At 40.0% G+C, this 26,390-nt stretch overlaps 1 protein-coding gene across 1 annotated transcript in view; it reads left to right on the plus strand.

The window, feature by feature from the left end:
- The window catches only part of EP300 (EP300 lysine acetyltransferase), a 79,462-nt gene that overhangs the window by 16,936 nt on the left and 36,136 nt on the right, over window positions 1-26,390 (plus strand). Inside the window, exons 2-8 of the mRNA XM_083701747.1 lie at window positions 4,232-4,890; window positions 17,627-17,803; window positions 21,901-22,162; window positions 22,681-22,794; window positions 23,214-23,450; window positions 24,056-24,149; window positions 25,310-25,447. Of these exons, the coding sequence (XP_083557873.1) occupies window positions 4,232-4,890; window positions 17,627-17,803; window positions 21,901-22,162; window positions 22,681-22,794; window positions 23,214-23,450; window positions 24,056-24,149; window positions 25,310-25,447 (1,681 nt within the window). The remainder of the gene's footprint in view (window positions 1-4,231; window positions 4,891-17,626; window positions 17,804-21,900; window positions 22,163-22,680; window positions 22,795-23,213; window positions 23,451-24,055; window positions 24,150-25,309; window positions 25,448-26,390) is intronic.

Raw genomic sequence — 26,390 nt, forward strand, 5'->3', positions numbered from 1 at the left:
TTTGGTCCAAAGGGAAATCATTGAGTTGCTGCTGCTGGCATTACTTCACCTATCTCATCCTTTCCAATGTAGCCTGAAGTGTCCCTCCTCCCCCTTTCCTGTTTAAAATTGGGACTTTCTGATATGCTTAGAATATATCCAAGCTGTAAGCCCCACTAAACTTACTGGAGTTTACTTCTGAGTAGACATGTATAGTAATTTAGATAGGAAACCATAGAATCATAGAAGCAGAGAAGAAAGAAAATTAACTGGGGGAGGGGAAGAGTATCCATAAAATGGCTGCTTGTGGACAGAATCTTAAGATAAATTTATCTATTATTTATTAAATTTGTATACTGCCCTATACCCACAGGTCTCAGGGTGGTTCACAGGATAAAAACAGAATATAACACCACAAAATGCATAATCAAAACAAAACAACCCAAGGGTAGTTTTCTCTGGTAGTTTTCTTTTAAAATAATTTTTAAAGCCCCACACTCACTCAGGCATGACTTTAGAATGTTAGTAACAGGCTTTTTAAGCTTTGTAAACAGTAGACAATGAATGAAGTGCGGAAAGCTGGTCGTAATGAGAAATAAACACTTTAAATTTTTATCTCCACTCCACAACTCTTCTGTGAAGTCATGGTGGGTCAGAGCAGACAAATTTCTGTTAAGGAATGCAATTTTATTAATAGTTGCCATAACGCAAGTTGCTTTAAGAAATCTGGAGGTGGAAGAATTGTTTGGGGGGAAAGGACCGTGTTACTAGGGAGATCTAGCAGTGACATCATTTATACTCTTACTACTGTCTCTGTACCTTTATGTGGAACAAACAACCACACTTAAACCATAGTCAAAAATTTGTCCTGGTTCACATCTCTAAACTAGAGATGCAGAACTGGATGTGGCTGGCAGGTTGGCTCCTCAATTCTCTCACTTCTCACGTGCCAGCTTTGACAGGTAAGTGGGACCAGTTACAGCAAACCCTTTTGAAGTCCCATTTGCTGGCAAAGTTTGCATTCATACTGCATCTACACATGGACATTTCTCCTCTGGAGACATCAGGTGTGGTTTGAATCCAAGTTGTTCTGCAGATCTCTTGGGGCTGTCAGTGAGCCCCATTTGCAAAGGAACAATTGGAGCCACATACTTTCCTTATACTGGACATAGCATATGATTTCAGTTGTGGGGCAGATAGACATGGTTAGGAGGAAATGGCGTAGAATCTGGACACACTGGGCCTAATTGGCTCATGGGCCAGAGATTTCTCATCCTTGCTCTAAAACATAGTTAATGGTGGCCAACCATGGCTTATTTTATTTGAGGAACTGGGTCAAGTTCACACATAATACTAAACCATGAACTAATATGTGTGAACCAGGTCATTCTCTCACAGAAATATGGAATATCTTTTATACTACATACTTCATTGAAATATCAAATTGCTGAAGAGTACAGTATGTTGAACATTTGAATTTCATTTTGTAGGAAGGTGCTCCAAAGGTGGAGCAGGTTCTTGCAGGTGCATTTTTAGTGGGTGTCTAGGGCTACTTTCTAGCTTGAGTTGGGTGAAACAGGTTTTGAAACTGAAAGTCCATAGTCAATAAAAAGATGCTGTAATTGCTTAGTTGTAGGCACTATCATTCATTTCCTTTGTTGTGTGTCCGAAATGGTTTTGCATAAATAGATGCACGAAGCCTAACATTTGGCAGTTGAGGCTTGTAGCATATAAAACCTACTCCCCCCCAACCCCCCCCACTGATGTTTAAAAGGCTTTTGATCTTTCGATTAAAAAAAAAATCCAAGTATTTTTTCATGGTGGAAGGTATGTATGTGTGTGGGCACACCCACCCACCCTCCATCATGAAAAAATACTTGGATTTTATTTTTTTTAAATCGAAAGATACATGTGTACTTATAGGTGGTGACCATTTTAGGTAAGGTAAAGTCCAGTCGCGAACGATTCTGGGGTTGTGGCGCTCATCTCGCTTTACAGGCCAAGGGAGCCGGCGTTTGTCTGCAGACAGTTTTTCCCGGTCATGTGGCCAGCATGACTAAGCCGCTTCTGGCGAAACCAGAGTAGCGCACGGAAATGCCGTTTACCTTCCTGCCAGAGCGGTACCTATTTATCTACTTGTACTGCGTGCTTTCGAATTGCTAGGCTGGCAGGAGCTGGGACCGCACAACGGGTGCTCACCAACCTTTTGATTGGTAAGCCCAAGTGGCACAGTGGTTTAACCCACAGCTCCACCCGCGTCCTGGTGACCATTTTAGGCGTGTCCAAATGACATGTGATCACCAACACGTGGGTCCTTTGGTACCTAGAAGAAGGCAGAACAGAAGCAGTGTGTGCTTATATGTGCTCTGCTGACATGTATGGGGGGGGGGGGGCCAGGAACAGAACCAAGGTTTCCTTCCTGTATTTCTGTGCTTAAAGCTGTTTTAGGTTTAAGTAGATTGAGCTGATGCAAACTCAATATACTTGTGTGAACGATAGTGTGTTTAAGACCTTTAGTCTAGGCAATTCAGTTGCTGAATGAAAACCAAGAAGGAAGTATTCTTTATAGTGGCACATGAAGAAAACTGGTGTTGCACAGTAAGTTCCTGGTTCATTTCACTTCGGCTGTGAGCTTGCTAGGTGTCTTCATTAGCTACTGTTTTCTTGCCCCCATCTTCAGTATGGTGTAACTACAGACCTACTTTGCAAGGCTATTTGTAAGATTTACCAAATTCATATCTGGAGTGCTTTGAACTCTTGGCATATGGCATGGGTGTGAAACCTCTAGCTTGTGTACATTATTAGACCTAGCGTTTGACCTGCAAGGCTGGCTGCCATAGCCAGCTGCCTGACACCTGAAGTACTGTGTGATGTCATGGATAGGGTAGGCAAGGACGTGGCTCCAAATGAGCTATTGGAAGCTTAAAGTGGGCTTCCAATTGTTTATTTGCAAGCGGGACATGCTGACAGTGTTGATCAGGTGATGTGCACTGACAGTGAGCCCCACTGGGATTAGCCAAGAAGGCACAGTGCTTTACAAGTGCCAACAATCAACTGATCATTGGTGCTTGAGAAATGTTGTGCTTTGCCTGCAGTGGCTTGATTTCAAACTGCATGGGCAAAAAGGAAAAGGAGCCATGTGATGTCAGATGATTGATAGATGGTCAGCACTGCCCATCTGTCAAAGCAAACCTGCTGAGGGGTTGCAGAATAGGGGAGGTAGGAATCTGGCCTTCCAGCCAGATCCAGTTCTTTCACCACAACCAATAGTTTACAAACACTATGTGACATTATTTTTACAATGAAAGCTTTTAACATGAGTTAGAATCTTGCAGGAGTAAAAGAAATTAAGCCTTGAATACTGTATATAAATATGAAGGAATGTGGTATAGTTGATATTTTATTTGATTTGCACAGGAGAGCCCTTGGTTTAAGCCATTGCTAAGCATTGTTCACCTTCGGTCAGTTACTATTGCTCAGCCTGACATATTCTGTAGGGTTGTGGAGGAAAAATGTGAATTTTTAAAAATGATTTTTAATTTCAAGTAACTAAACAAGGAATGCAGAGCTTAGTAGTTATGCAGAAAAGAAAGAAAAATAGAGGCTGATGGTTGTAGTTTTAGATGTCCCAAGAAAGGCGATCAAATGAAAGTGTTTCTTCATAAGGTTCCATGAGTCGATTGTCTTAACAAATGGAGAATCAGGTTTTTATTGGTTATGTTCTTAATCTGAGGGCTGTAGCTATTGTCCCATCATTTGATTGTTTGATAGACTTTTCCCCGAAAGGGAATAATTTTGGGGCAAAACCACACGTGTGTACTAGAGACAGATAAATTGCATTCCTGCTAGCAAAGGTCGGATGTGTTATGATTAATTCTCTGTAATCTGGCTGGGCACATCTACTAGTGATGTGCTTGCTATCTTTAAAGCATTTTCTCAAGTTCTAATTGAGATTGATCCAAATGGCAGTTTATTACAAATGTGTTCCCAGAATTGTTCCTCTGTTCTCCAGAATCTTTTCCCCATTTTAGTCTTAATGAAGTGAGAAGAAGGGTAGCCAATTGTGTGAGGCTTTTATATAGTTGGAAAAATGCGAAATCCTTTTTGAAAAAACCCGTTTATGCTTCTAGGCTTGCTGCATAGTTAATTAGATAAGAAAAGTGATATTGTGCCAGCATTGAAAAGACTAACGTTTATATGAAATATATTCTCAGTGTTCTAAACCATTTATTTTGTTTTTTCCTTTCCCTAGATTTTGGATCCCTGTTTGATCTGGAACATGACTTACCAGATGAACTGATCAGCTCCACAGAATTGGGACTTACCAATGGTGGTGACATTAATCAGCTGCAGACTAGTCTTGGTATGGCACAAGATGCTGCTTCAAAACACAAACAGTTGTCTGAACTGTTACGTGCTGGTAGCTCACCAAACCTTAATATGGGAGTTGGTGGGCCAGGTCAGGGCATGGCCAGCCAGCCCCAGCAGAACAATCCAGGAATGGGAATCTTAAACAGTATGGTCAAAAGCCCCATGGCACAGGCAGCATTGACATCTCCAAATTTGGGGATGGGTGCAAGTGGACCAAATCAAGGTCCGTCTACTCAACCCACTGCAGGAATGATGCCAGCAGTAAACAATCCGGTAAATCAGCCTGGAATGGGAATGAATGCAGGAATAAATGCTGGCATGAATCCTGGTATGTTGGCTTCAGGAAATGGACAAGGCATGATGCAGGGGCAAGTTTTGAATGGTTCGATTGGAGCAGGAAGAGGACGTTCCAACATGTCATACTCGAACCCAGGAATGGGTAATGCTGGTAACTTGTTGGCTGAGACATTGCAGCAAGGTTCTCCGCAGATGGGAGGACAGACAGGCTTGAGGGGTCCACAGCCTGGAGCAATGGGCAAGGTAAGACAAAGTTTTTCTTGTGATCACAAATAAAGTTTTTGAAGTCTAATATTTCAAAATACTTGAGCATTTCCAGAAAACAGGCTTGTTCACTGCAATTATGAATGATACCTGGGAATATTTAAGCATATTAATACATGATAAGGAGGCATGTAGCATTATATGAAAAGTTGTATATCTAAAAAAACCTCACAGTCTTTGTGTCCAGTTACAGTATTGCCATTCAAAATGATGTATTGAGTTTATAGCTTTCAATAGTACCTATGATTGGTGTATTAGTTCTTCAATTGCAGAATAATCCTACAGGTGGTGTTGATACTGAAGATGAATTTTCCCCCTAGTATTAAAACTACTGGGAAGGCTAATATTGCTATTCTTCAGTGAAACATTGCTATAATTGTGGGTGGGGTGGGAATATATGTGCATGCAATATTTTCCTTGATTTGTTAAGTAGTGGGTAGGTTTATCACAACTGTTACCCATGATTGATAACTTCTACCTCCAGGTGCAGCATTTCTGAGTACAGATGCTGGTGCCAAACAATGAAGGAGCGTTTGCATGGTGGTTGTAGATATTTTGTAGTCACTTTTACAAATTAGATGGTAGACCTGTAGGTTTGCTCCAGCAGGACTTCTCCTATCTCAGTACCTGGAAAAAACAGTACTGTGAGCGTAATAAGGCACCAAGAACAGTATCTTCACTAATTAGAATGAATAACCTAGTGCTTTGTAAGTGGTGGAGCAGAAAAATGTTGTACATTTCATTGCTAATCATGTAGCTTTGGTGTAACCTCTGCATGTAGTTGTTTACTACTTCAGGGGAAAGGATAGGAAACAGCTTTTCTCTTACTTATTTTAGTACAGTGTTTAGATTAAGCATCTAAAATGAGTCCTCAATAGGTACTTGCCTAGCAGGTGCTTGTCCTGTGGGAAATATGTAGCAAACTGCCAGGTTGCTCTCATTGAGTGGTAGCCAGTGAGAGTTAACACATGATTGTACAGAGCAGCAAATACAGGACTTGGGTGCTTTATGTAAAATGGGTGAGGAACTATATCTAGCTGGTGGGCTGTACCCTGGTTTCTCCTGCCGAGGGTGGGCCATTTTGACAGGTAGGTGAGCCTCTGCCCACCTGGAAATTACTCTATGTCACTGTGATGGCAGTTGACACATTTTTACTTGGTAGTGCTACAAAGGAAATTCTAGTTCATTCAAGCCTGACTTGGAAGTTACCATCAAGTTGCTGATACAGGCCAACTTCATGCTCTACTTTGAGCAGGGATTTAGTGCGTTATGGAGTACTGTATGGGGAACTCCATGGTTCAGCTGATCCCAGCAGGGCTGCTGTCACTGCCAAAACCAGCTGATCAGCAGTGATAGCAAGTCTCCCTTCCCAATGAATAATTGGGAGTGTACTTTAAGGCTCCCAGTAGATCATGACTGCCATTGCACAATCTGCTCCATACCTGATATCACATGACATCAGTTGTGGGGTAGGTGGGTGTGGTTTTGGGAAAGCAGCCTCACAAGCCAAATTGGGAACAGTTCTAGGTCTAAGTAGGCCCACAAACCAGAGGGTCCTCATGCCTGGTGATAGATATAGTCAGAAACATATGAAGGGCACACGTTGGTGAGGATTTCTTTATTAGAATAGATCTATGCAGTCTTCGCATATAATACCCTTTCACCTGTCTTTTGAAAACTCATTTGCTCTAATGACTAAACATAACAATGTGTTCAGTCTCCGTAGTGTGGCCCTCACTGGCAGGTTTACTACTTAGATGCAGACTGGGTTTGCAAGTTGCTTGGCTGATGAGCTTGCTTGATCAGTCAACCTGCTTGCCTTACAGTTCCATCTTTGTGAGCTGATTAGCTTGTCAAAGAGTGGAGCTTGTAAAGGGGATATAGCAAATTCTGATCTTTGGTTCCTAAGGTCTGCAGAATCTCAGTTGATAGTTCAGACATAGGTCTTGTAAGCAGACAAGGCAATAACTAAAGTAACAAAGTAGAACAAAGATTTTAAAGTTTGGATGTATATAGGTGCAGTGGCAAGATAAGAATAACATTTTATTTTTAGAAAGCTTGTTTTTTTATGGGGAGAATGGACTTCACACTGTCAGCGAGGAAATGGAAGTGTGTGACCAAAAAAATAGTACAGTATGTGTTCTTTGTTTTTGTTTAACTCAGGCAGTGGGAAGGCATGTGAGGCTGGGCTTTAGCAGTGAAATGTAACTACTATTGTAGGTGCAGTTGGCTACACACATATTCAAGTGACAAAATATGAATTTCAAATTATCAAAAGTAGTGCCAGTTTTTATAGTGAGATGAAATCTGGAATTTCAGAAAAATATGTAGCATCACTGCTTAGCATAACTTGAAACAGCACCGTCTTATAATATAAAATAATTTTCCCATTGTAAATATAACACCCCCCCTACAAAAATACTTAATGATCCATGTTTTATCAACATGTGTGATTTCTTGTATATTTGGCTGGTCAGTTGAACAGTGTCCTAACCCTGAAAGAGAATGCAAGTGTTTGATTCAGTCTGAGAACTTACTGGAATCTAAATTGAAGAGTAGAGGAATCCTGGCCCCAGATGCAGGGAATTAATCAACATTTTTTGTAGATGAATTCTTGAAGCAAAAACATTTTTTGCTTGACATGAGAGAGCTTGTTGCTATTGAGGAATGTTTTTGTGACAGGACTGCTACATTACTGTACTTCCATCGCTATTTCTGTGCTTGAGATGGCAGCTTTTTAAAAATAAAGTGAATGAGGTGGACACACCCACTGCAGAATGCTTCACTGCCAGTGACTATTGTAGGTACATGTTCACATTTGGAAGTTGGGGAAGTAGAATCACTTCAATTTTGTCTACTAGTGAATGTTTTGGTTTACATGGGAAATGATTTTAGCAAGGTATATGTGAATGAGGTGGGCAGTGATGCTTGGAGAAGGGAAGTCTTGCAGTCATTGCTGATTTCGGTGGCATCTTGATAGAAGTTGTGGAAGCACTATCTCAGAAACAGGGTTAACATGTGGAGTAAAGAACAAATATGACAGTGACAAGGCCCTACAATTTGCTGGCCATGCCCTCCCCCTAGCAAGCATCTTTCACCTCACCTCCTCACCTGGTCAGGAGAGCATGCATGTTTGGGATCTGCAGCTCAAAGGAAGTGACATCCAACAACCTTCTCGGCTTCACTGATGTGGTCCAAAGGAAAGGAAAGTTTGGTTGCAGGAGTTGCTGGAAGGAGATATACAGGGCACCATCCAACTGTCTTAGGGATTCCATTTTGGATTGTGCAGGGTTTACTCCTTAGCCTTTTCTTCACCTGAACATGTCCCACAAAGTAGCGGGTATGGATTTTTTCTCAGGGTTTACTGGTCAGTTCACCGCCTGTTATATGACTCAGGCTGGGAACAGGTTGTGTTCTATCTCTAAGAGCTACTGAAGTAAAGATACATTGTGCCACCTTCTGATCTCCACTATAATGATAACTCCCATTTAATATTACTACTTTGGGGAAGGGTTGCTATTTATGTATTGCCCTTAAAAATAACGTGTATTCTGTGGCTTCCAAGATAAAAACTGTAACACCTCTTTCCACATGGATTTCCTGGAAAACATTCTGAGAGTGATCTAGTTTGCCATATTTTTTTGTATTTAATAAACAAAACTAAAATATATGAAACTATCAAGCTTGCTTAATATTTGCATTTGGCATCTTTTAATTTTTTCTAATGAACTTATAAAACAGAAAAATTTTCATGGAAAAATAAAGCTCTGAAAAGTTTTCTGCTCCACATTACTGCTGCACATTGTTGAGAACTCTTGTGCTTTGCATGGACATGAAACACATGAATAGTGGCTCTGGAGTGATGCAGTTTCCTTTTCTCAATCTATGGGGCTTGTATGTTTTGGTTCCCAAAGCACCTAGAATTCTAAGTTGCAAACATTTTTATTTATTACCTGATTATATCAGGCCCTCAAGGTCTGAGCCAGCAGAAATTCTTGCTGGCTCTTTCTTGGTGGCAGTTGTTTAACCTAACCCTGGTTTGGGAAAGGTTTTGAATTTGAGAGCAAAACAGGTATGTTTACCTAAAGATGCTTGAAGCCAATAAAAAATCAATATAGATTAACGACAAAGTTGCAAAGCAACAACACCGTCTTTCAAATGGATGCAAATATGTATTTGATCAACACAGTTATAGGTGGCAGTTTAGAATTTGATTTCATATGGTTGTATCCAATAGTAGCCTTGCTGTATTGAAAAGTGTTTCTGCTCTCAAGATAGGGAACATACCTTTTACTGATCCCACTACCTTCTGCAGACCTTAGTGCCATATTTCATAGAAGGGCTGGTCAAATAACTAGATTTAAACTGGCTAAACTTAAAGGTGCAAATATAATCCTCATTAATTTATTGATCACCTTCTTAAAAACCATCTCAAGGTGATGTATAATTAAAACAAGTTATAACACAAAAATAGCAGATTCATTTAAAACAAAAATGAAATCAAGCAAAGTAGACAGTTATGATATAGAACAGTTAATGCTGCTGGTAAAACCTGTTGGTACAAACATGTCACTTATTTCAGGAAAGTACAGGTAGAGAAGGGTGCCTGTTGTATCTTGACAGGAATTCTATTCCACAGAGTGGGGACAGCCACAATCTGCTCCGAGTTACTGCAGAGTGGGCTTCTGAGATCTTTGAAACTTGCAGGAGAAACTTAACTGCAGGTGTTTTCAGATAGCCAAATAGCAGTTAGAAAGACAGTCACTCTGCTACCAGATCTAGCTTTGTGACTTTAAGCCCACAAAATGTAGTGCTGCAACCTTTCATCAGCTGAAGAAGCTTCATAATTCTATAATGATAATTTCAGTTCCTAAAGATTAGTTGGCTTATGTAAACAGATTTTTAGAAAACTATTTCTTTATTACCAAAAGTTCTTAAGAAAAACTGCAGGTTTCAGGCATAATTTGGGGGCATAGCTTTTTTCTTCAGAAAGGCAAATGTTCTTCTAGGATGGTGCCGCCTGTAACATAGGCACGGATAATCCGAACACTGAATGTATTCCCCTTAAACAGTTTCATTCTATGCAAACGTTTACAGAGCTAAATTTTAATGCACCTTTACTCAAAATGCATTTTTTAGTATTGTGCGTTCTTACTCAAGCAAATCCATTGATCAAAGTAGGACTACTGATAAATGTACATATCATTGCAGGCTTAGTCTGTTGGCTATACCTCACAAGATTGATAAACTCTACTAAGATTTCTTTAATAGTCTGACAACTTTAATAATATAATAATACTTAACATGTGAAGATTCAGTTTAATGAGCAATTGGAGTATACTGTCTTCAAATCCTGAAATTTACTTGAGTGGTGATTGGAGAAGCAAAGAAGATTGTTTAACGTGAATTGTAGATATGGTTTTGCTCTGCTTCTGTCAGTTTTAGCAGAAAGGACACTCTTTTTCGCTTGGACACCCCCATTTGTAATGTATGTTCTTAAGCTAGCTGAAGAGCCTATTAGAGGGAAATCTGAAATGGAGGCTGAGACTCAAGAGTGTATTCAACTGGTTTGGCTGTTGGCAGAGTGCCCAAGTTTCACTTTTTGAGGTGGAGTTGGTACAAGCTGACAACAAGCATGCTTGATCTGTGTTGCTCTCCAACCAGCTGTTGTCGATACCCCACAACCGAGTCTAGAAGAGTAAACTGGGAACAGGAGGTTTTTGAGGGGTCTAAAAATGAAAAGTGTGAAAGTATTTTGTAGCCTACGTATAGCTGAGCTTCATCTTCAAATGAAATACTTCGCTTCTTTTGTATGGCAAAGCAAAATGGCATGGCTGTTGTGCATATCAGGACGAGCATTTTCTTCTACTTTCATGGGGTTATAATATATAGGTGCTTTATCTGCAGGAAACATTCTTGTCAACCAACACTTTGTTGTACAAAGGTTTGATACTTGTGCTTTTATAAAAGCCCTTATCCTGAATTCTAAATACAGTAGGTGGAAAGCAGTGGTGCTTTCCACCTAAAATGGATCTAATTTTCCCCAATGCCCAGTTTAAATCAGCTTTACAAATCTAATTATGATAATTGTTGGACTTAGTCTTATACTATATATAGCTGTCTCAAAACTCTATACCATATAGCACTGTGTACTATAGATGTGGTATAAATGTTAGTAAATCATATTCAAAGCTTTACTAAAAATTTTTTTATTACTTGCAACTATTTTAAGACAATTTAGTGTTATGCACTTTGCTTAAATTTAATTGGGGGGGGGGAGGAAGCACTGAAAATTGTTAACATATGCTAATTTTATCAAGCCCAAACAGCTGTACATGAGAGAGAGAGAATGAACTGTGTTCATTTACGTTGAAGTGACTTAGTTAGATATAACTGACAGTAGTTTGGAATACTCTGGATTTATTTTTGTTTTACTTCTGTTCAGGTGTTCAGTGTTTTGTTTTTTAAAAGGTGTGTTTCCATCCATTCATATAAATTGGCCTGTTCTGGCTCTAATTGAGCACAGTACAATGATTCTACAATCTTCTGGTGTCATTGAATATACTCTAGAACTCTTGCATTTGAGCTGTAATTTAATTTTATTATGTGTGTGAAAAGGTGAGTCACGTTTTCTTGAACAGCAGTTAAGAATTATGGATTAGTAGTTACTTGGCATATCATTGGTATACATGAGCTACAGTAAATATCATTGATGGGTGTAGAATAACCAGACCTTGATATCTGAACATTATGCATGCAGTCCAAGTGGAATTAAGCAACAACTGCAGTACAAGATCTTGCAGGTAGAACTAAATGAAGTTGGGATGTAACTTGGTGGCAAATTTTTGTTTGTACTTTTATTTATTTTTGAATAATTTCAAAGAACAATTGTACAAGACAAGACAATTGTACATAACATAAATATACAACCACATGTGAAAGGGAAATGTCAGGATGAAATTGGGATTAATCTCTGATTAGTTTCACAATAGGAAGTGTGCACAGTTTGAACCTGGGACATCTTGTACACAACCCCTGGCATTTCTAGTTAGGGCTGGAAAAGGCTACTGTCTGAAATGTTGGAGAGCCACTGCCAATCAGACTGTAGATGATAAAGACCTAGCAGCAGCAATGGTTTTACTTGGTCTAAGGCATTTTCCTATGTTCTTGTGCACCATATTAGCAACACCAAGGATGTGGAATGTGTTTCGTTTCAGATGTTGTTGAACTCCGATTCCCTTCAGGCCCAGCCAGCGTGGCCAGTGATCAGAGTTGGTAGGAGTTGGAAGCCCACATAGAGGGTCTCTGGTTCCCAATCCTGGAATTTTTGTGTGGTATAAAGGATATGGTTCAAAACCTATATGTATGCAAGAACTGACAAAGTCATAATTGAATAGCATAGTTTCTGGGGCTTCAGTAAAAAAAGACATGATATACAGTGGTACCTCTGGATGCAAACGGGATCCATTCCGGAGCCCTGTTTGCATCCTGAGTAGAATGTAACACCCGTGTGCGTGGGTCACGCTTCACCACTTCTGCAATGCACGTGACAGCATTTTGAGCACATGTGCGAGTGGCGAAACCCGGAAGTAACTCGTTCTGTTACTTCCGGGTCGCCGCAGAGCATAACCTGAAAACGCTCAACCTGAAGCATATTTAACCCGAGGTCTGACTGTATTTGATACATAAATGAACTCCAAGAAAGGACACATTTTGATCCATTGATTTACATGTTGGCATTGTCTAACAAGTGTTTTGACCACTTAAGGATTCAATATGCCACATATTAAAATGAACTGAAAGTTTTGGCTTTGCAATAATAAACCTCCTTAACTCTTAGTAAATACTGAATTTAATTCAAATGCTGTAATCTTATATGTCTGGGGAAAGTCCATCTTGTCTTCTCCTTTATTTTTTCTTGATGATGGTTCACATATATTTTCTTAGAGCAAACATGCTAGAGTAGCTTGCAACAGTGTTTGAAATTAGCCAGGCACATTTTGCACCTGGCTATCAGCCACTTGTGACCAAGTAAAGAAGCCTAAGTGTGAGGATGGCGCCTGACATTTCCACCATCTGGAGGTGCATGCCCCAGGATCTTGGATTTTGATTGTTTTCACACACTAATAAAACATCCTTTAGAATTCTATAAGTTTTATTTTATCTACAAAATCAGAATGAATTTCAGGAACCAACATGCTTTATCTGTGCAGTCTGAGCAGGAGCAGTGAACAATGTTATAGTTAATTGTTGTAGCTTCTCTTCACCTACCCCACTTACATTATGAATGGTCTGTGTCACCATTAAGAAAAAGAGGTAAGAATAGGCCTATATGTATGGGTGAAATGTCCCTGGATAAAGTGGCTATTCCTCCTTAAGTTCACAAAGTTCTGAGTTTCTAACACTGGTTTATAGTGGGAGTGTGGTCAGTTTGGGCTTTTAAAATGCACATGCTGCAGACTGAATTTAACAGGGGAGGTGGAGTAAATTGCATTCTTGAAACAGAAGTTTCCAGTGCCATCTGCTCTGTTAGCATCTATAGAGAATTTTCCAAATTTGAGTATTTAGAGGATCAGTTTGCTGCCAAGAACGTGTGTGGAGAACCACCCCCTCCCAAATATAGGAGCTTCTACTACTCATTGTTATGTTTAATCAGTGAATGTGAATATTGTCAGTTCCCTGAGCAATGACTGAAGAATAAATACCACAAGTTTATTTTAATTGTTGTTGTTGTTTATTAAATTGATATAGTTTTCTTCAACCAAAGATCACAGAGTGGTTCGCAACATAATATGGCCTTAACTGGGATTTAACAATCGGCCTGTAAGAGAGCCAGTGCAGATCTACTCTTCACATCTACTCTTCACATCTCAGCCATATTACACTTAATGGTAGTTGGCTATGCTGGTTCAATGACATTGATAATTTAGTTAGTTAGAGGCTTGGAAGAATGGCTCATGAAGATAATTTAGCAGAGTGAAGAATTCTACAGGCTAGAAACACAGTAGGCACCAAGCCTTTTGTGTTCCTATACAGTGGTACCTTGGTTTGCAACTGCTTTGGATTACAACCATTTTGGATTACAAACACATCAAACCCGGAAGTGCGTGCCCCTTTTTTGGGATTCTAACCCTTTTTTTAATTACAACCCATTTGGGGGGGGGGGAGGCCCCATTTGCGAAAGCGCACCTTGGGTTACAAACTGTTTTGGTTCACAACCGGACCTCCGGAATGGATTATGGATGTAAACCAAGGTACCCTTGGGTTACAAACTGTTTTGGTTCACAACTGGACCTCCGGAATGGATTATGGTTGTAAACCAAGGTACCACTGTACTTTATGTCTGCAAATCCAGCAAACAAAGCAAATGGACTAGTGGCAGAGGCATGAGTCACTCCACACCTCCCTGTTCTTCCTTTTCCTACTTGTGTAGCATAGAGGTACTACAGGCTGGTGGCAGGGGAATGAAGTGCTTCATTTCTCTGCCGCCAGCTCTCTTGCTTTCTAGGATGGACAGGTATTAGGGAGCTTGACCTCTAGAATCCAGTATGAAAATTCAGGGGGCTGGCAGTGGTGCGTTGAAATGTTTCATCTCTTTGCCAGCTGTCCACTTGATTCCTGTGCACAGCATACTGCGCACCTTCCCACCTCCTATGCTCTAGCAAATGAAAACTTTAAACATTCTTTAAAAAGCAATAATAAACTCTAACCAGTCACTCTGAAGTTGGCTACAGCAACTACCAGAGGAACAACATATTGTGCCTGCCAGTTTATGTATAACTTCATGATCTATGCTGTCAAGGTAGATCTAAACCTATGTAGTCTTAATTTTCAGGGTTGCCTATGTGGCATGTTTTGAGGTACACAAACTGAAGATACAAGGATGACAGAGCAAATGGGATGACTTAGCAAGAGCCGAACACCTTGCAATTGTCTTCTGTTCCCCAGTAGAAGGATAGTAGAGAGGCTCCATTCTCCACTGATGTAACCAAGCTTGTGTGTTCAGTTATTTTTCCATGCTTCTCTATGTTTGAGGCTAAGGAACATTACTACTAGGCCTGGGTGATATATCGCCCAAGACCGGTATGAGGAACAGGCCGCGATGTCTGCTTCACTCAGCAGTATTTCGCTGATTGAAACAGCCATCCCACTTCGTTCTCATATGACAGAGAGCTGTATCTGTGAAGTGCATCTTTAAACTGCCCGACTGAGGAGTGTGCAGCTGCCCTTGCATCAGTCGAGCAGTCAAAAGAGCCCCCAGCCCTGCGCTAACTCCTGCAGGCTAGCGGTGCTGTGAAACTGCTCAGCTGAGGATAGCGTGATTACTGCTCCCCATAGCGAGCCATTAAAAGAGCCCTGATGCTCTGCCCACTCATGGGCGTTCCCTCCCCCCAGCTGAGTGGCACAAAGCAGCTCCAATGCTATTGCTGCTCACACGAGAGAGCACCGGGGCTGTGAGAGCTGGGGCAGTTTCAGCTGGTGTCTCGCTGGCAGAGGCAAATGCATCTTGTTTTTTCAACATTGTGGTATATCGCCAAACTGCGATGTTTGGCTGGCAATACACCACTATGTTGAAAAGCGGATGATGATGATGACGACGACAACAACAAATTTATTACCTGCCCATCTGGCTGAGTTTCCCCAGCCACTCTGGGCAGCTCCCGATCGAGTGTTAAAAACAATACAGCATTAAATATTAAAATCTTCCCTAAACAGGGCTGCCTTTAGATGTCTTTTAAAAATAGGACAGCTGCTTATTTCCTTGACATCTAATGGGAGGGCGTTCCACAGGGCGGGCACCACTGCCGAGAAGGCCCTCTGTCTGGTTCCCCGTAACTTCGCTTCTCGCAGTGAGGGAACCGCCAGAAGGCCCTTGGCGCTGGATCTCAGTGTCCAGACTGAACGAAGGGGGTGGAGATGCTCCTTCAGGTATCTCCCAGCCCTAATTACTACTACTATACTACAGAATTATGTCTGTTTTATATTCACCTCAACTTATTAGCAGTGTGACCTTTTAGGGGGTGGCATCAGCTGTCTCTACTGGAGAACAGGGTATGTTGATGAGTATTAGATAATGTAAAAGATAATGATATCAGAAAGTTTTGGAAGGGAATTTCCAGTAAGTTACAGTAGTGCATAGAATAGACTCTTCCACTGTAGCCATCTAGGTTTATTTAACTGATGCTGGTTTCTTAATTATGTTCGTACCTGCTACTTTGTCTAAACCACAGATTTCCTCTTTTAAAAACAATGTGCTTGTTTTCTCTGCAACTAAAATCTCTGTGCAAAATGGACTGTGGCCAGCAGAGTTTTCTTATAATTTCCAGTAGAGATTTCCTGCTATCTAGGAACTCTACCAGCAAAATAGTATTAAATGAACTTACTTGGACAAGTAGATAAGATCTGAGACAGAGAAAATCTTCCTGTATAAAGAACCAATCATTGAAAATTACCTGCTCTGGTAGACCACACTTCTGAAAGAGGCACAGAGATTGTGTATTTTATTTATAATGGGCAGGGGTCTACCAGCTTGGAGCCGGGGAGAAGGGCAGAGCCTTGTTGCTTCAATTTCAACTGAAAACTCATGCATTTTTTTGATAACTGTTTAAAGATTGTCATGATTTAGACCAGTCCAACATTGTAAATAATAATAATAATAATAATAATAATAATAATAATAATAATAATATATGGAGGAATTCAGCTTCATGCTGTAATGATTGTTCTGTCAGTGCATGCATTTCTGCTTGTTAGGTTGAACTGTCCCTTCTCCTCACCCCCGTGCAATGTTCTAGGGATTCTCTTGACTCGCCAGAGTAGATTTGGTGGAGCAGGTGAAGCCCCATTGTGCTAGTGGGAGATAATTTGCTGGCTTCCACTAGCATGTTAGGTTAGGTGATTCTAGGGTGTAGTATCCACACATGTCAGGAGAACTGTTGGATTACTATTCAACAGCTAATAGTGAAAAGGTCAATAAATGTAGAAAACATCAATTTAGGCAGCTGCCAGATTCAGCTGTGTTTTTCATACATACTCACGTGTTCTGCTTATTTTGTGTGTGTGTATATATATATATATATATGCCCATTTGACAGCTTCAGTCTGGAGCACTGACACTGTTACAGGTGATTCATAATACTCATTCTGCACTTGTAAAAATTTGACATTTAGGAACTATCAATAATTGTATTTTATATTTTTGTAAGTTGCTTAGAGGTTTTCTTAGATCAAGTGATATATAATTCTTTGTTAAACAATTAATGGCTCGGGTGTTGCTTTGATATAAAATCTTTAATCTGCCAAACCATTGAGACATTCTTTCAAATCTTCAATTTCTTCATGACCTATGATCAGAATCAGGCTCAATATTCAGATTGTAAAATTGAAGGTGTGCCTTTGGATCATAAGCATTCAAGGATAAATTAACTTTTGAGGTGCTCAGTCAATATAATTCAATATCTGGAGGAATATATATATGAAATGCTTGATTTAAAATGAAGGGAAAATGGAAAGTATTGAATGATAGCAAAATTTTATTAATTGTCAGTACAGATGGATAGTATTAAGAGGGTATATGTAGATCAGAATTTGTTAATACTTTACAGTTTGTTGATATTCCATTTCTTGAACCAAACAGTAGTTAACCATAGTGTATACCATGAAATGAACAGAAGAAAATGAAAATATTCCTTAATTGTCATTCTTTAATTTCTAGATGGGAATGATGAACAACCCTGGTCCTTATGTACCACCATACAGCCAGAATCCTGGACAACCAATTGGAGCCAGTGGACTTGGTCCCCAGATGCAAAATAAGCCTGTATTACCTAACAGTTTACCCCAGTTTCCAATGGACAAGAAGCCAGTGCCTGGTCCAGTAATGCCTAATATGGTAGGTAGTAACTTCTATTTCAAATTATTGTAGAGCTAGTTCAAGATATACCAGTATTTTGTCTTAAAGGCTTCCATATTGTGTCACATCATGATAAATAAGGGTATTCAACCTAGAGGAAAAAAGCATCTTAATTGAGTTTTAATTTCTTTTGAATGGCATTTCTACTTGAACCATATCTCCTTGTCTTTTGCATAACTCTCATATCTACCCTTTCATCATCTGAATTCTAGCCTTTTAGGGGCAGACAGTACTATTTCCATCCATATATTGGAGGACATATAGAAATAACAGTCTGTGATGTGTTCTGAAACTGTGTTCATGTGCTTGTTGATAATATGGGTGGAAGGTTCAAGGGGAAATGGGATATAGGAAGAAATGGATGACATAAAATTACTTTTTGTTGAAAACTAACTTTATGTGAGTTCACATAGGTGCATTGTCATAGCAGGATGTAAGATGTATTTGATGAGGAGTGATTGCATCAGTTCATTCATTTGCCAATCTATGCTTTGCAGCCATTGACCCAACACATTCAGTGGAGCATTGCACCACAGATACACCTGAGCTCCCAATGAGCAGACAGTGTAATGTGCACACACTTAACTTGATTCTTGTTAATCCTGCCTTCCACAGTGCTGAGCTAGTGACACAGCAGTACAAGAGAATCTCTGTGTACATAGAGATTCCATTCCCAGTAACTCTGCATGTCAGTGGGACACACACAAGTCCTTTCTGTCCTATTCTGCCCCCCTTTGGCACCAAAAATGATGCATGTGTCAGTGGTCGTGTGAGTGGGAAGGTGCCTGTACATACTCATAAGGTTCTTAGCATCCCTATTCCCTTCCAGATGATGTGTGCCTTATTGGTATTTTTAACAGCAATTTTTGGGAATGGTGGAGAGGTTGGAGGCAGGGGTATCAAGGAACATACTCTTCTTACTGGACAATACAGAGGTGGAGGAGGAGGCAGAATATAGCTGGGTAAGATGTTGGAGGAGCCAGGCTGGTTAGAACATGGAGAGTGTGACACTTCCTTGGAGCTTCCAGTGTCCCTTTCTCCTTGCTGTGGGGTGTGGTGAAGATGGGCAAACTGTGTTACTTGGATTGTGAGGTCTGCAAAGGCCATGCAGAGCTACCACCTCTCTCTCTGGTGGCTGTATTGGCCTTTTTTAGGTTTCAGTGCTCCATTCTCTGGGAAGTCGGGGGGGGGGCTGGGTGGTGGGCGATGAAGGCACCACACTGAAAAGCAGGCTGGAGCTGGGGAGGGGAGCACTGAAGAGGCTGTGTAGAGTTGATTCCTGGGTTGTGTATAGCCTGTCTTAATTTTTCTACCACCCTTGTGGGGGATAGAATTGCAGGTATGCATGCAGTATTACTTATCTCATGTTGCATTGTATGTGTGGCCTGAGTGCATGCATGGAACCATGCTCTTAATAAGTGGAAAGATAAGAGTGTAAGTCAGACCCCCAAACATTCTTAGACTGCTGTTTCTGAATGGTTAGCTCTTGCCAGTAATCTTTGTAGCCAAGTGTTGCTCTGTAAAAAGTGGATTTTTTAAAATCTTGGTTCATCATCTTCATCTACTCTGAGCAGCACAGGTGTGTAGCTCTTCACTTATTTCAAGCTAATTCTGATTGCTGACTAAAAAGAATGTCTTATGCACCTTATGGTCAAATTTTACATCCCTAGATATTGGCATTTTAAAAGTGATATAACATTGTATAGATCTTAATAGAACTGTGCTGAACTTTTGCCTAAAAAATACTGGGAACAAAGAAGATTAGGAGAAGTCAAAACATCTACAGTGCTTCTCTTTGCTTGCTTCCATTATGTACTGTTCACATTAACTTTTAAACCATTTCCATACCAATTGGGAATCACGTGGGCAGCATGTTGTGCTGCTCATCAGATCAGCATGCCAATAAGCAACAGTTGGTTTGGCTCTCAGATCTAATAGATTCCAATAGTGAACTAGTTCACACAATACATTAAACTAGAGCTTATTTTAAAGTATTTAATGAGTATAGGCAGTATATTCTTCTACTGCTATAACATTCATGTCAATGAATTAGAGTGAGGGCAGAAACATCAGCCTCCCTCTGCAGAGGCTTCCTGACACTGGCACATAATGAGAATTGACTAACCTAAGAAATTCAAATGTGAGGTGAATTCTACTTACACTCCCCTGAATGGGTAAAATTTCCCCCCTCTCTTACAGCATTCGAAATTAGCCAGGCACCATGCTCATTTTGCACCTGGCTATCAGACACTTGCAACTAAGTGAAGATGCCTGGGCGCCAGGATAGCACCTGACATCTCCGCCACTGGCTGGCGCACAGCATCATTGTTGTTTTTTTGCTGCCGTGCTATGGCATGAGTCAGATTTTAGCTGACAGTATACAAAATTCATTTTCGGCTTTGTAATCATGTTTTTTTTTTGTTTAAAAAAGTGCCTAAACATTCCATTAGCGTGCCCGTAACCTAGGTTTCAGGGGCCATATGATGGATAGCTTTAATATCTCTGTTTCTAACACTGCTCTTCATAGAACTGGTCAAACAGTTACCTCAATGAGAGAGGGGCGGGCACATGCAGGAGTAGGGGAGGAACAAATTATTGTTACTATTATTTATTAAGTTTATATACTACCCTTTATCCGAGGATCACAGCATGGTTTAGAATATAAAAATACAAAAATACATAACATAGTAACAAGCAAAAACAATAACCCACACCCATTCACGGTTTAAAAGGCCAAAGGGACTATAGAGTGGGCAGGAGCACACTTCTCATAGTTTAAAATAAACCATGGAGTAATGTTATGTACAAACTGGGCCAGTGTAAACTTGTACACCATAATCCATATAGCATTGGCAAAGAGCACTTTAAAAGCTTCACTGTATGACTATAGATCATGCTAATTAGGTATGTTGTATTACTCTAATAAAGAGTAAGTTTATTAGTTGTGATTGAAATACAATTGGTATTGGGTACACCAATTAATTTGAAGAGAGTGAAGCTATCTGTGAGTGCCACAATCCTACCACCTGTATAGGGAAGTTCCATTCATGTCAGTGGGGTTTTACTATGAATCACCATACATGTGAAGAGTCAAAGTTCTGGAATTTACAGCATTGCTAAAGGGTAATTCAATTGTAGTATTATGTTGTAGTCAGTTTGGGAAGGATGAAACATGGTTCATATGGAACAGTAACGCAGAGGAAAGCTCATTTCAATTATTAGTGTAACTTTTGTTCAAACTGGAGTTAGCCTTTGCCTATGGTGCCCAGTTTCAAGCTGTGAAGCTCCAGTATACTTGAAAACAGGCTGAAAGTGAATAAATCCCTTTACTACTGTATTTGGGTGAAGCTGACATGAAAACTGAATTTCTCCCATGGATGGTACAATGTTAGTTGTGCTGAACTCTCATACCTTGACCCCTTGTTAAAAGAGAAAAACAATAATTATTCCTCCCCAGTTAATGAAGCAAGCCTGAAGATCCTTAAAACCAAATCAAGTCAAGCTCTCTGAAGTTGAATGAAAAGCAATATGGAATAATGCTTGCATTGCCACTTCCAAAGATCAGCCTCAGAAGTGGCGTTGCAAGGTGGTTGCTAAGCAGAATAGGACATATATTTCTAATTATCAACCTCAGCAATATTAGTTTGCTGTGTTGCATTGGTAGTGGCTATAATAACTATGTCTCCTGTGCTTGATCTGTCCTTTGCATTGCTCCATATTTAGGGATGGCATGTTTATGTGTTGGCTGCTGGAGGTTAGAAAATATTGATTCATGAAATCATTCCTCATACTCATTATATTAGTAGGCTGTGTTGTATGGCTGCTTTCTTTAGGGACTATATGAGCATTAAGTTGCATTGTGGAACTTTGCTTGAGAATGGGTTTTCTTCAAAGGAATAAGAGCTTTCTCTGAGAGAGAGGATTTATTAAGTTATCTTAAAGTAATTCATATAGCTGCTGCTTCTACAGGTTTAAGCTAACTTTCAAAAGACATGAATAACTTCTTTGTGTTCTGCTGACTTCTAGAGAACTGTCAGGGTTAGACTTCCATTTGTCTTCTTTATTTACCTTTGAAGGGTCAACAGCAGACACCTCCAGTTCAGCAGGCTGGGATGGTGTCAACTGCCCCCCAGGGCATGGGATCAGGAGCACCAACTGCAGACCCAGAAAAGCGCAAGCTCATTCAGCAGCAACTTGTTCTCCTCCTACATGCTCACAAATGTCAGCGGCGGGAACAAGCAAATGGTGAGGTGCGGCAGTGCAACCTCCCTCATTGTCGAACCATGAAGAATGTCCTCAACCACATGACACATTGCCAGGCTGGAAAATCTTGCCAGGGTTAGTATAAAGTTTTTCATCTCATAGGAATCTTTGGTCCTGTTCTTGTAAAGTCAAGTCAAGCCCCTCCGGAAATGTTACCATTGTGACAGTAGGAAGCTAATACTGTTTGAAAAACAATTTTGCCGTAATTTGTGCTCACAAGTTACAAGGTCAGGATGAGAGATACAGATACTGAAGTTTTAGCAATCAACTTTGACCTCCACTGTGCAATAAGTAATAAGAGATCCAGACTGGGTGACCTATTGCAAAGAGCAGAAAAGCCTTGATCTGTACTTGGGTAAGATAAGTTTCAATCAACTAAGATTTCCCTTGACCTATCAGTCAAAAGAAGACTTAAGGGGAAAGTTTTCAATTCTGGAGATATAGATATATGCAGTCCAATATACTCAGAAGCGTGAGTCACACTGTACTCCAAGTAATTGTGCATAGATTCTGTGCATCAGTAGCACATGTATAGCTGGCTCAAAGAAATTTAAAGTTTTAAGTGTAAAATTGCTTTTTAACCCTCTTTTTAGTGGCTCACTGTGCATCTTCACGACAAATCATATCGCACTGGAAGAATTGTACACGGCATGACTGTCCTGTGTGTCTCCCTCTCAAGAATGCCGGGGACAAAAGAAATCAACAATGTAAGTAGTCACTAATTTATTTCTTTTTAGGGCATTACAGATTTGCAGTATCACTCCATTTCTCATAATGTTTCTCCTAATACTATTAATGGCTGGTGTGAGAGACAGCTGCAGGATCAAGTTCCTACAGGACAAGCAGTGCTCCTGACAGCAGGGACCCTCGATATACATGGACCCTCTACTCTGGCCTCACTATCATGTTGTGATGGCAGTCGTGTCTGCAAATACAGTAGGACGCAGCCATAGCTGCCCATGTTGTGGTAGGCAGCAGCCTCCATGCTTATCAGGTCAGCAACAGACACAGTTTAATGCCCCAAACCTTATTGGTGTGTTACTAAGGACTTTATAAAAGGGTTGGTGTGTTTTATGTTCATTCTAGTCACTGCTTTTGATCGTTTTCATGTCTTCATTTTTTCTAGCATTACTAGGTGGTGCTGCAGTAGGACTTGGAAATTCTGGCTCTGTAGGGGTTGGTCAGCAGACAACCCCCAACATAAATACTGCTAACCAGATTGACCCCAGTTCGATTGAGAGGGCTTATGCTGCCCTTGGACTGACGTATCAAGGGAATCAGATGCAGACACAGACACAAGCTCAAGTGAAGAGCCAGCAGCAAGGACAGTCACCACAGGGACTTCGCCCCATGAATCCTACAAGTATGTTCTTAACTTCATTTTAAAAATGTATATCCCACCTTATTTCAGAAGGCAGCTAACAACTCCAAATCATAGCAACAACAATAAAATATGTAATTCCACATTAGAACAAAAATATTACCATCAACACCTAAGCTACAATTTATTCAAGTATGTTACTAAAGACATTTGTGAAGTTTTGCAACCATTGGGAGAATGGCTGATAGTGAGGTGAGGCTTTGTACATGGCAAAAGCAAGTTTTCAAAGTTTCATTGTTCTCTAGTATAACCAAAAAGTTGAACTCAGGGTAGTCCTAGTGAGGGGTTATCTCAATGATTCCCATTGAGTTCATTTTTAATTTGATGAACAAATTAAACATGCTGCAATCTGAGGCTCAGTTAAGGAAACAAGATCTGCCTCTGCCGTCATAAGTGCTCCCTCCCCCCTTGAGCTGCTCCTACACATTCATATGGAGGGAAAGAAGCCGTTTTGTAGTAGGGCCAAAATCTGTTTTGCAGCAATGATAGCAGCATTTGTACCCTAGAATATCTGGAAACAACTTAAGCACCCAAAGCAATTAATCTACAGTAGAGCATATTTTAATCTTTTCTTTCTTTTGGTCTAGATGCTAATCCTATGGGAGTGAATGGAGGTGTTGGTGTTCAAGCCCAGAGTCTTCTACCTGAATCAATGTTGCATCCAGCTATGAATTCTCAAAAGTAAGTTTATTTTTAATTGTATAGAAAGCAACTTTTGGAATAACACATTGAGGAAAGAATTCACAAAAGTGACAGAGCTACAAAATAGTAACTTTGAACAGGAGGGATTTTTACAAAAGGAAAATATTGTATACTTTAAAATTTTATCTGTGACCTCTGAATAAAGCTCTTTATGATAGAAATGGCTTTTTTGTCTGCCTGATCTAAATCTGAGTTAGCATAGAGATACTCTGTCTGTTCTGCCATAGGGGCTCCACATTTACCTGAAAAACTTTTTTTGTAAAGGTTATAGGTAAAGCAAAATACCTTGCAGTAGCTGCATTGCTTTCATAGTAGATATACTTGCGTCTCATTACTGAATTCTGTAGTGCTGCTACACGCTCTTAGATCGCCGGTTCTATTTTGACTGGAAAGTGTTGGCATTTAAATGTTGTCAGTGAAGTAGTATAGCACATTCTGCTAGTGATACACATGCTATATAGCACATGTTTTGAACTATGATATGTAATATTAATATATATCATATACTGGGCTAAATAATTAATTCTTTTCCCCAAAAAGGTACATGTTGTGATTGGTAGATATTGTACAAATTAAAGTTGGTTATTGTGCATAATGTTGCTACTGCTGCTCATTGCTTGGGACACAGGTCAAGTGAGGACACTGAAGCTTCAGCTCCTGACCACTGTAAATTATTGTTGGTTAATAACAAGTACTCAGGACTTTCCAGATGCAAGAAATGGCAGCTAATGTTCAAAATTGTATTTCTCCATCTATAAAGTGGAAAGTGAATGAATATTGGAACTCACCTTAATGTAGAGCCTTGCCTGAAAGAAGAGTGCAATATCATCCATATGTATTTTAGCACCAATAGTGACTTGCTATTCCTTGGTGCCAAGGTATTAAGCCATTATTTATTTACAGTTGTCTCTTTACTTAAAACAGTGTTTCAGAAGTTCATAAGTGCACGCGCGCGCGCACACACACACACACACACACAGAGAAAAGAAATGTTTATCCACCTATGGCTGAGCAGGAATCTGAGCATGAGTAGGCCACTTTCATATACAATTACTTGCGATGTGTTTACATATAAAGAAAGTCTCACTTAACGAGGTTTATTGTGTCTTTGATAATTGCCTCTTCTTCTTTTTTAATAGTACCATGATGAATGAAAATGCCAATGTTGCCAGTTTGGGAGCCATGCCAACAGCAACACATCCTTCTGGCATTGGAATTCGGAAACCATGGCATGAAGATATTACTCAGGACCTCAGAAATCACCTTGTTCATAAACTGTAAGTATTGATCACCAAATCTTCAAACTTCTAGATGAAATAATTGAAATAGTGCAATAAAAGTACTTAAACCTTCTAAATGTATCTGCTGCATTCCTTCCATAGGTGATGGATGTAACTATTCACTTTGTTACCTCGTTAACTTTACAGTTACGGTAACCCTTGTATGGGAGTTGTGGGAGACTGAGTAGGAGTCTAAAGATCAGACAGAGTTATTAATGAAAGGAAAAAATCAGCCTTATGACCAAAGATGGCAATACTTCCAATTTGCTGCCTAGCTCATTTGGAATCTCTACATTGAACCAAATGCCTAAAAGGGTGTTGTAGTTGGAATTCAGAGGAAACAGCCAGTGGGGGCCAAGTGGTGTGATCTGGTTCTAGCATGTCATCCATGTTGTCTTAAGCTATCTTTTTTTGTCATTAGAGTTTAATTTCTCAGTAATTGTTTCCACACCCTGCTCCTGAAGACACAAGTCATTTCCAGGGCTAAATGGCAATTCTGTGCATGATGTGATGGGTGAACAAACACACAGCATTGTAACTCTGCCCAAATAAATTATCCTAGGTTACGAGCCATTTTTCAGTACTTAGAACCTTTGTCACATAAACTCCCCCCCCCCAAGGCATCCATAGGGGAATTGAAATGACTTCCAATAAACCAAAGAGATATTATCTTGAACATGCCCAGAACATTTTTCTATACTGACTCAATAAGGAAGAAGAAATTATTACTGGTTTCAACCAGGAGACAGACTCATTGTGATAGATTTATTTGGAAGATTTTTATTTAACATCGCTGTTTTCCTCCAAGGTAGCATACTTGGTGTATTGTCCTCTATCTCAGTTACAACAATGACAGTGGCCTAGTTTGCATGTGACATTAAGCCATAGTTAAACAGAGCTTTAATATGCTGATGCACACCGCTCAAAACTTTCATGTTGC

The sequence above is a fragment of the Podarcis gaigeae genome, assembly GCF_964106915.1.
Source record: "Podarcis gaigeae genome assembly, chromosome: 10".
NCBI lineage: Eukaryota > Metazoa > Chordata > Lepidosauria > Squamata > Lacertidae > Podarcis > Podarcis gaigeae.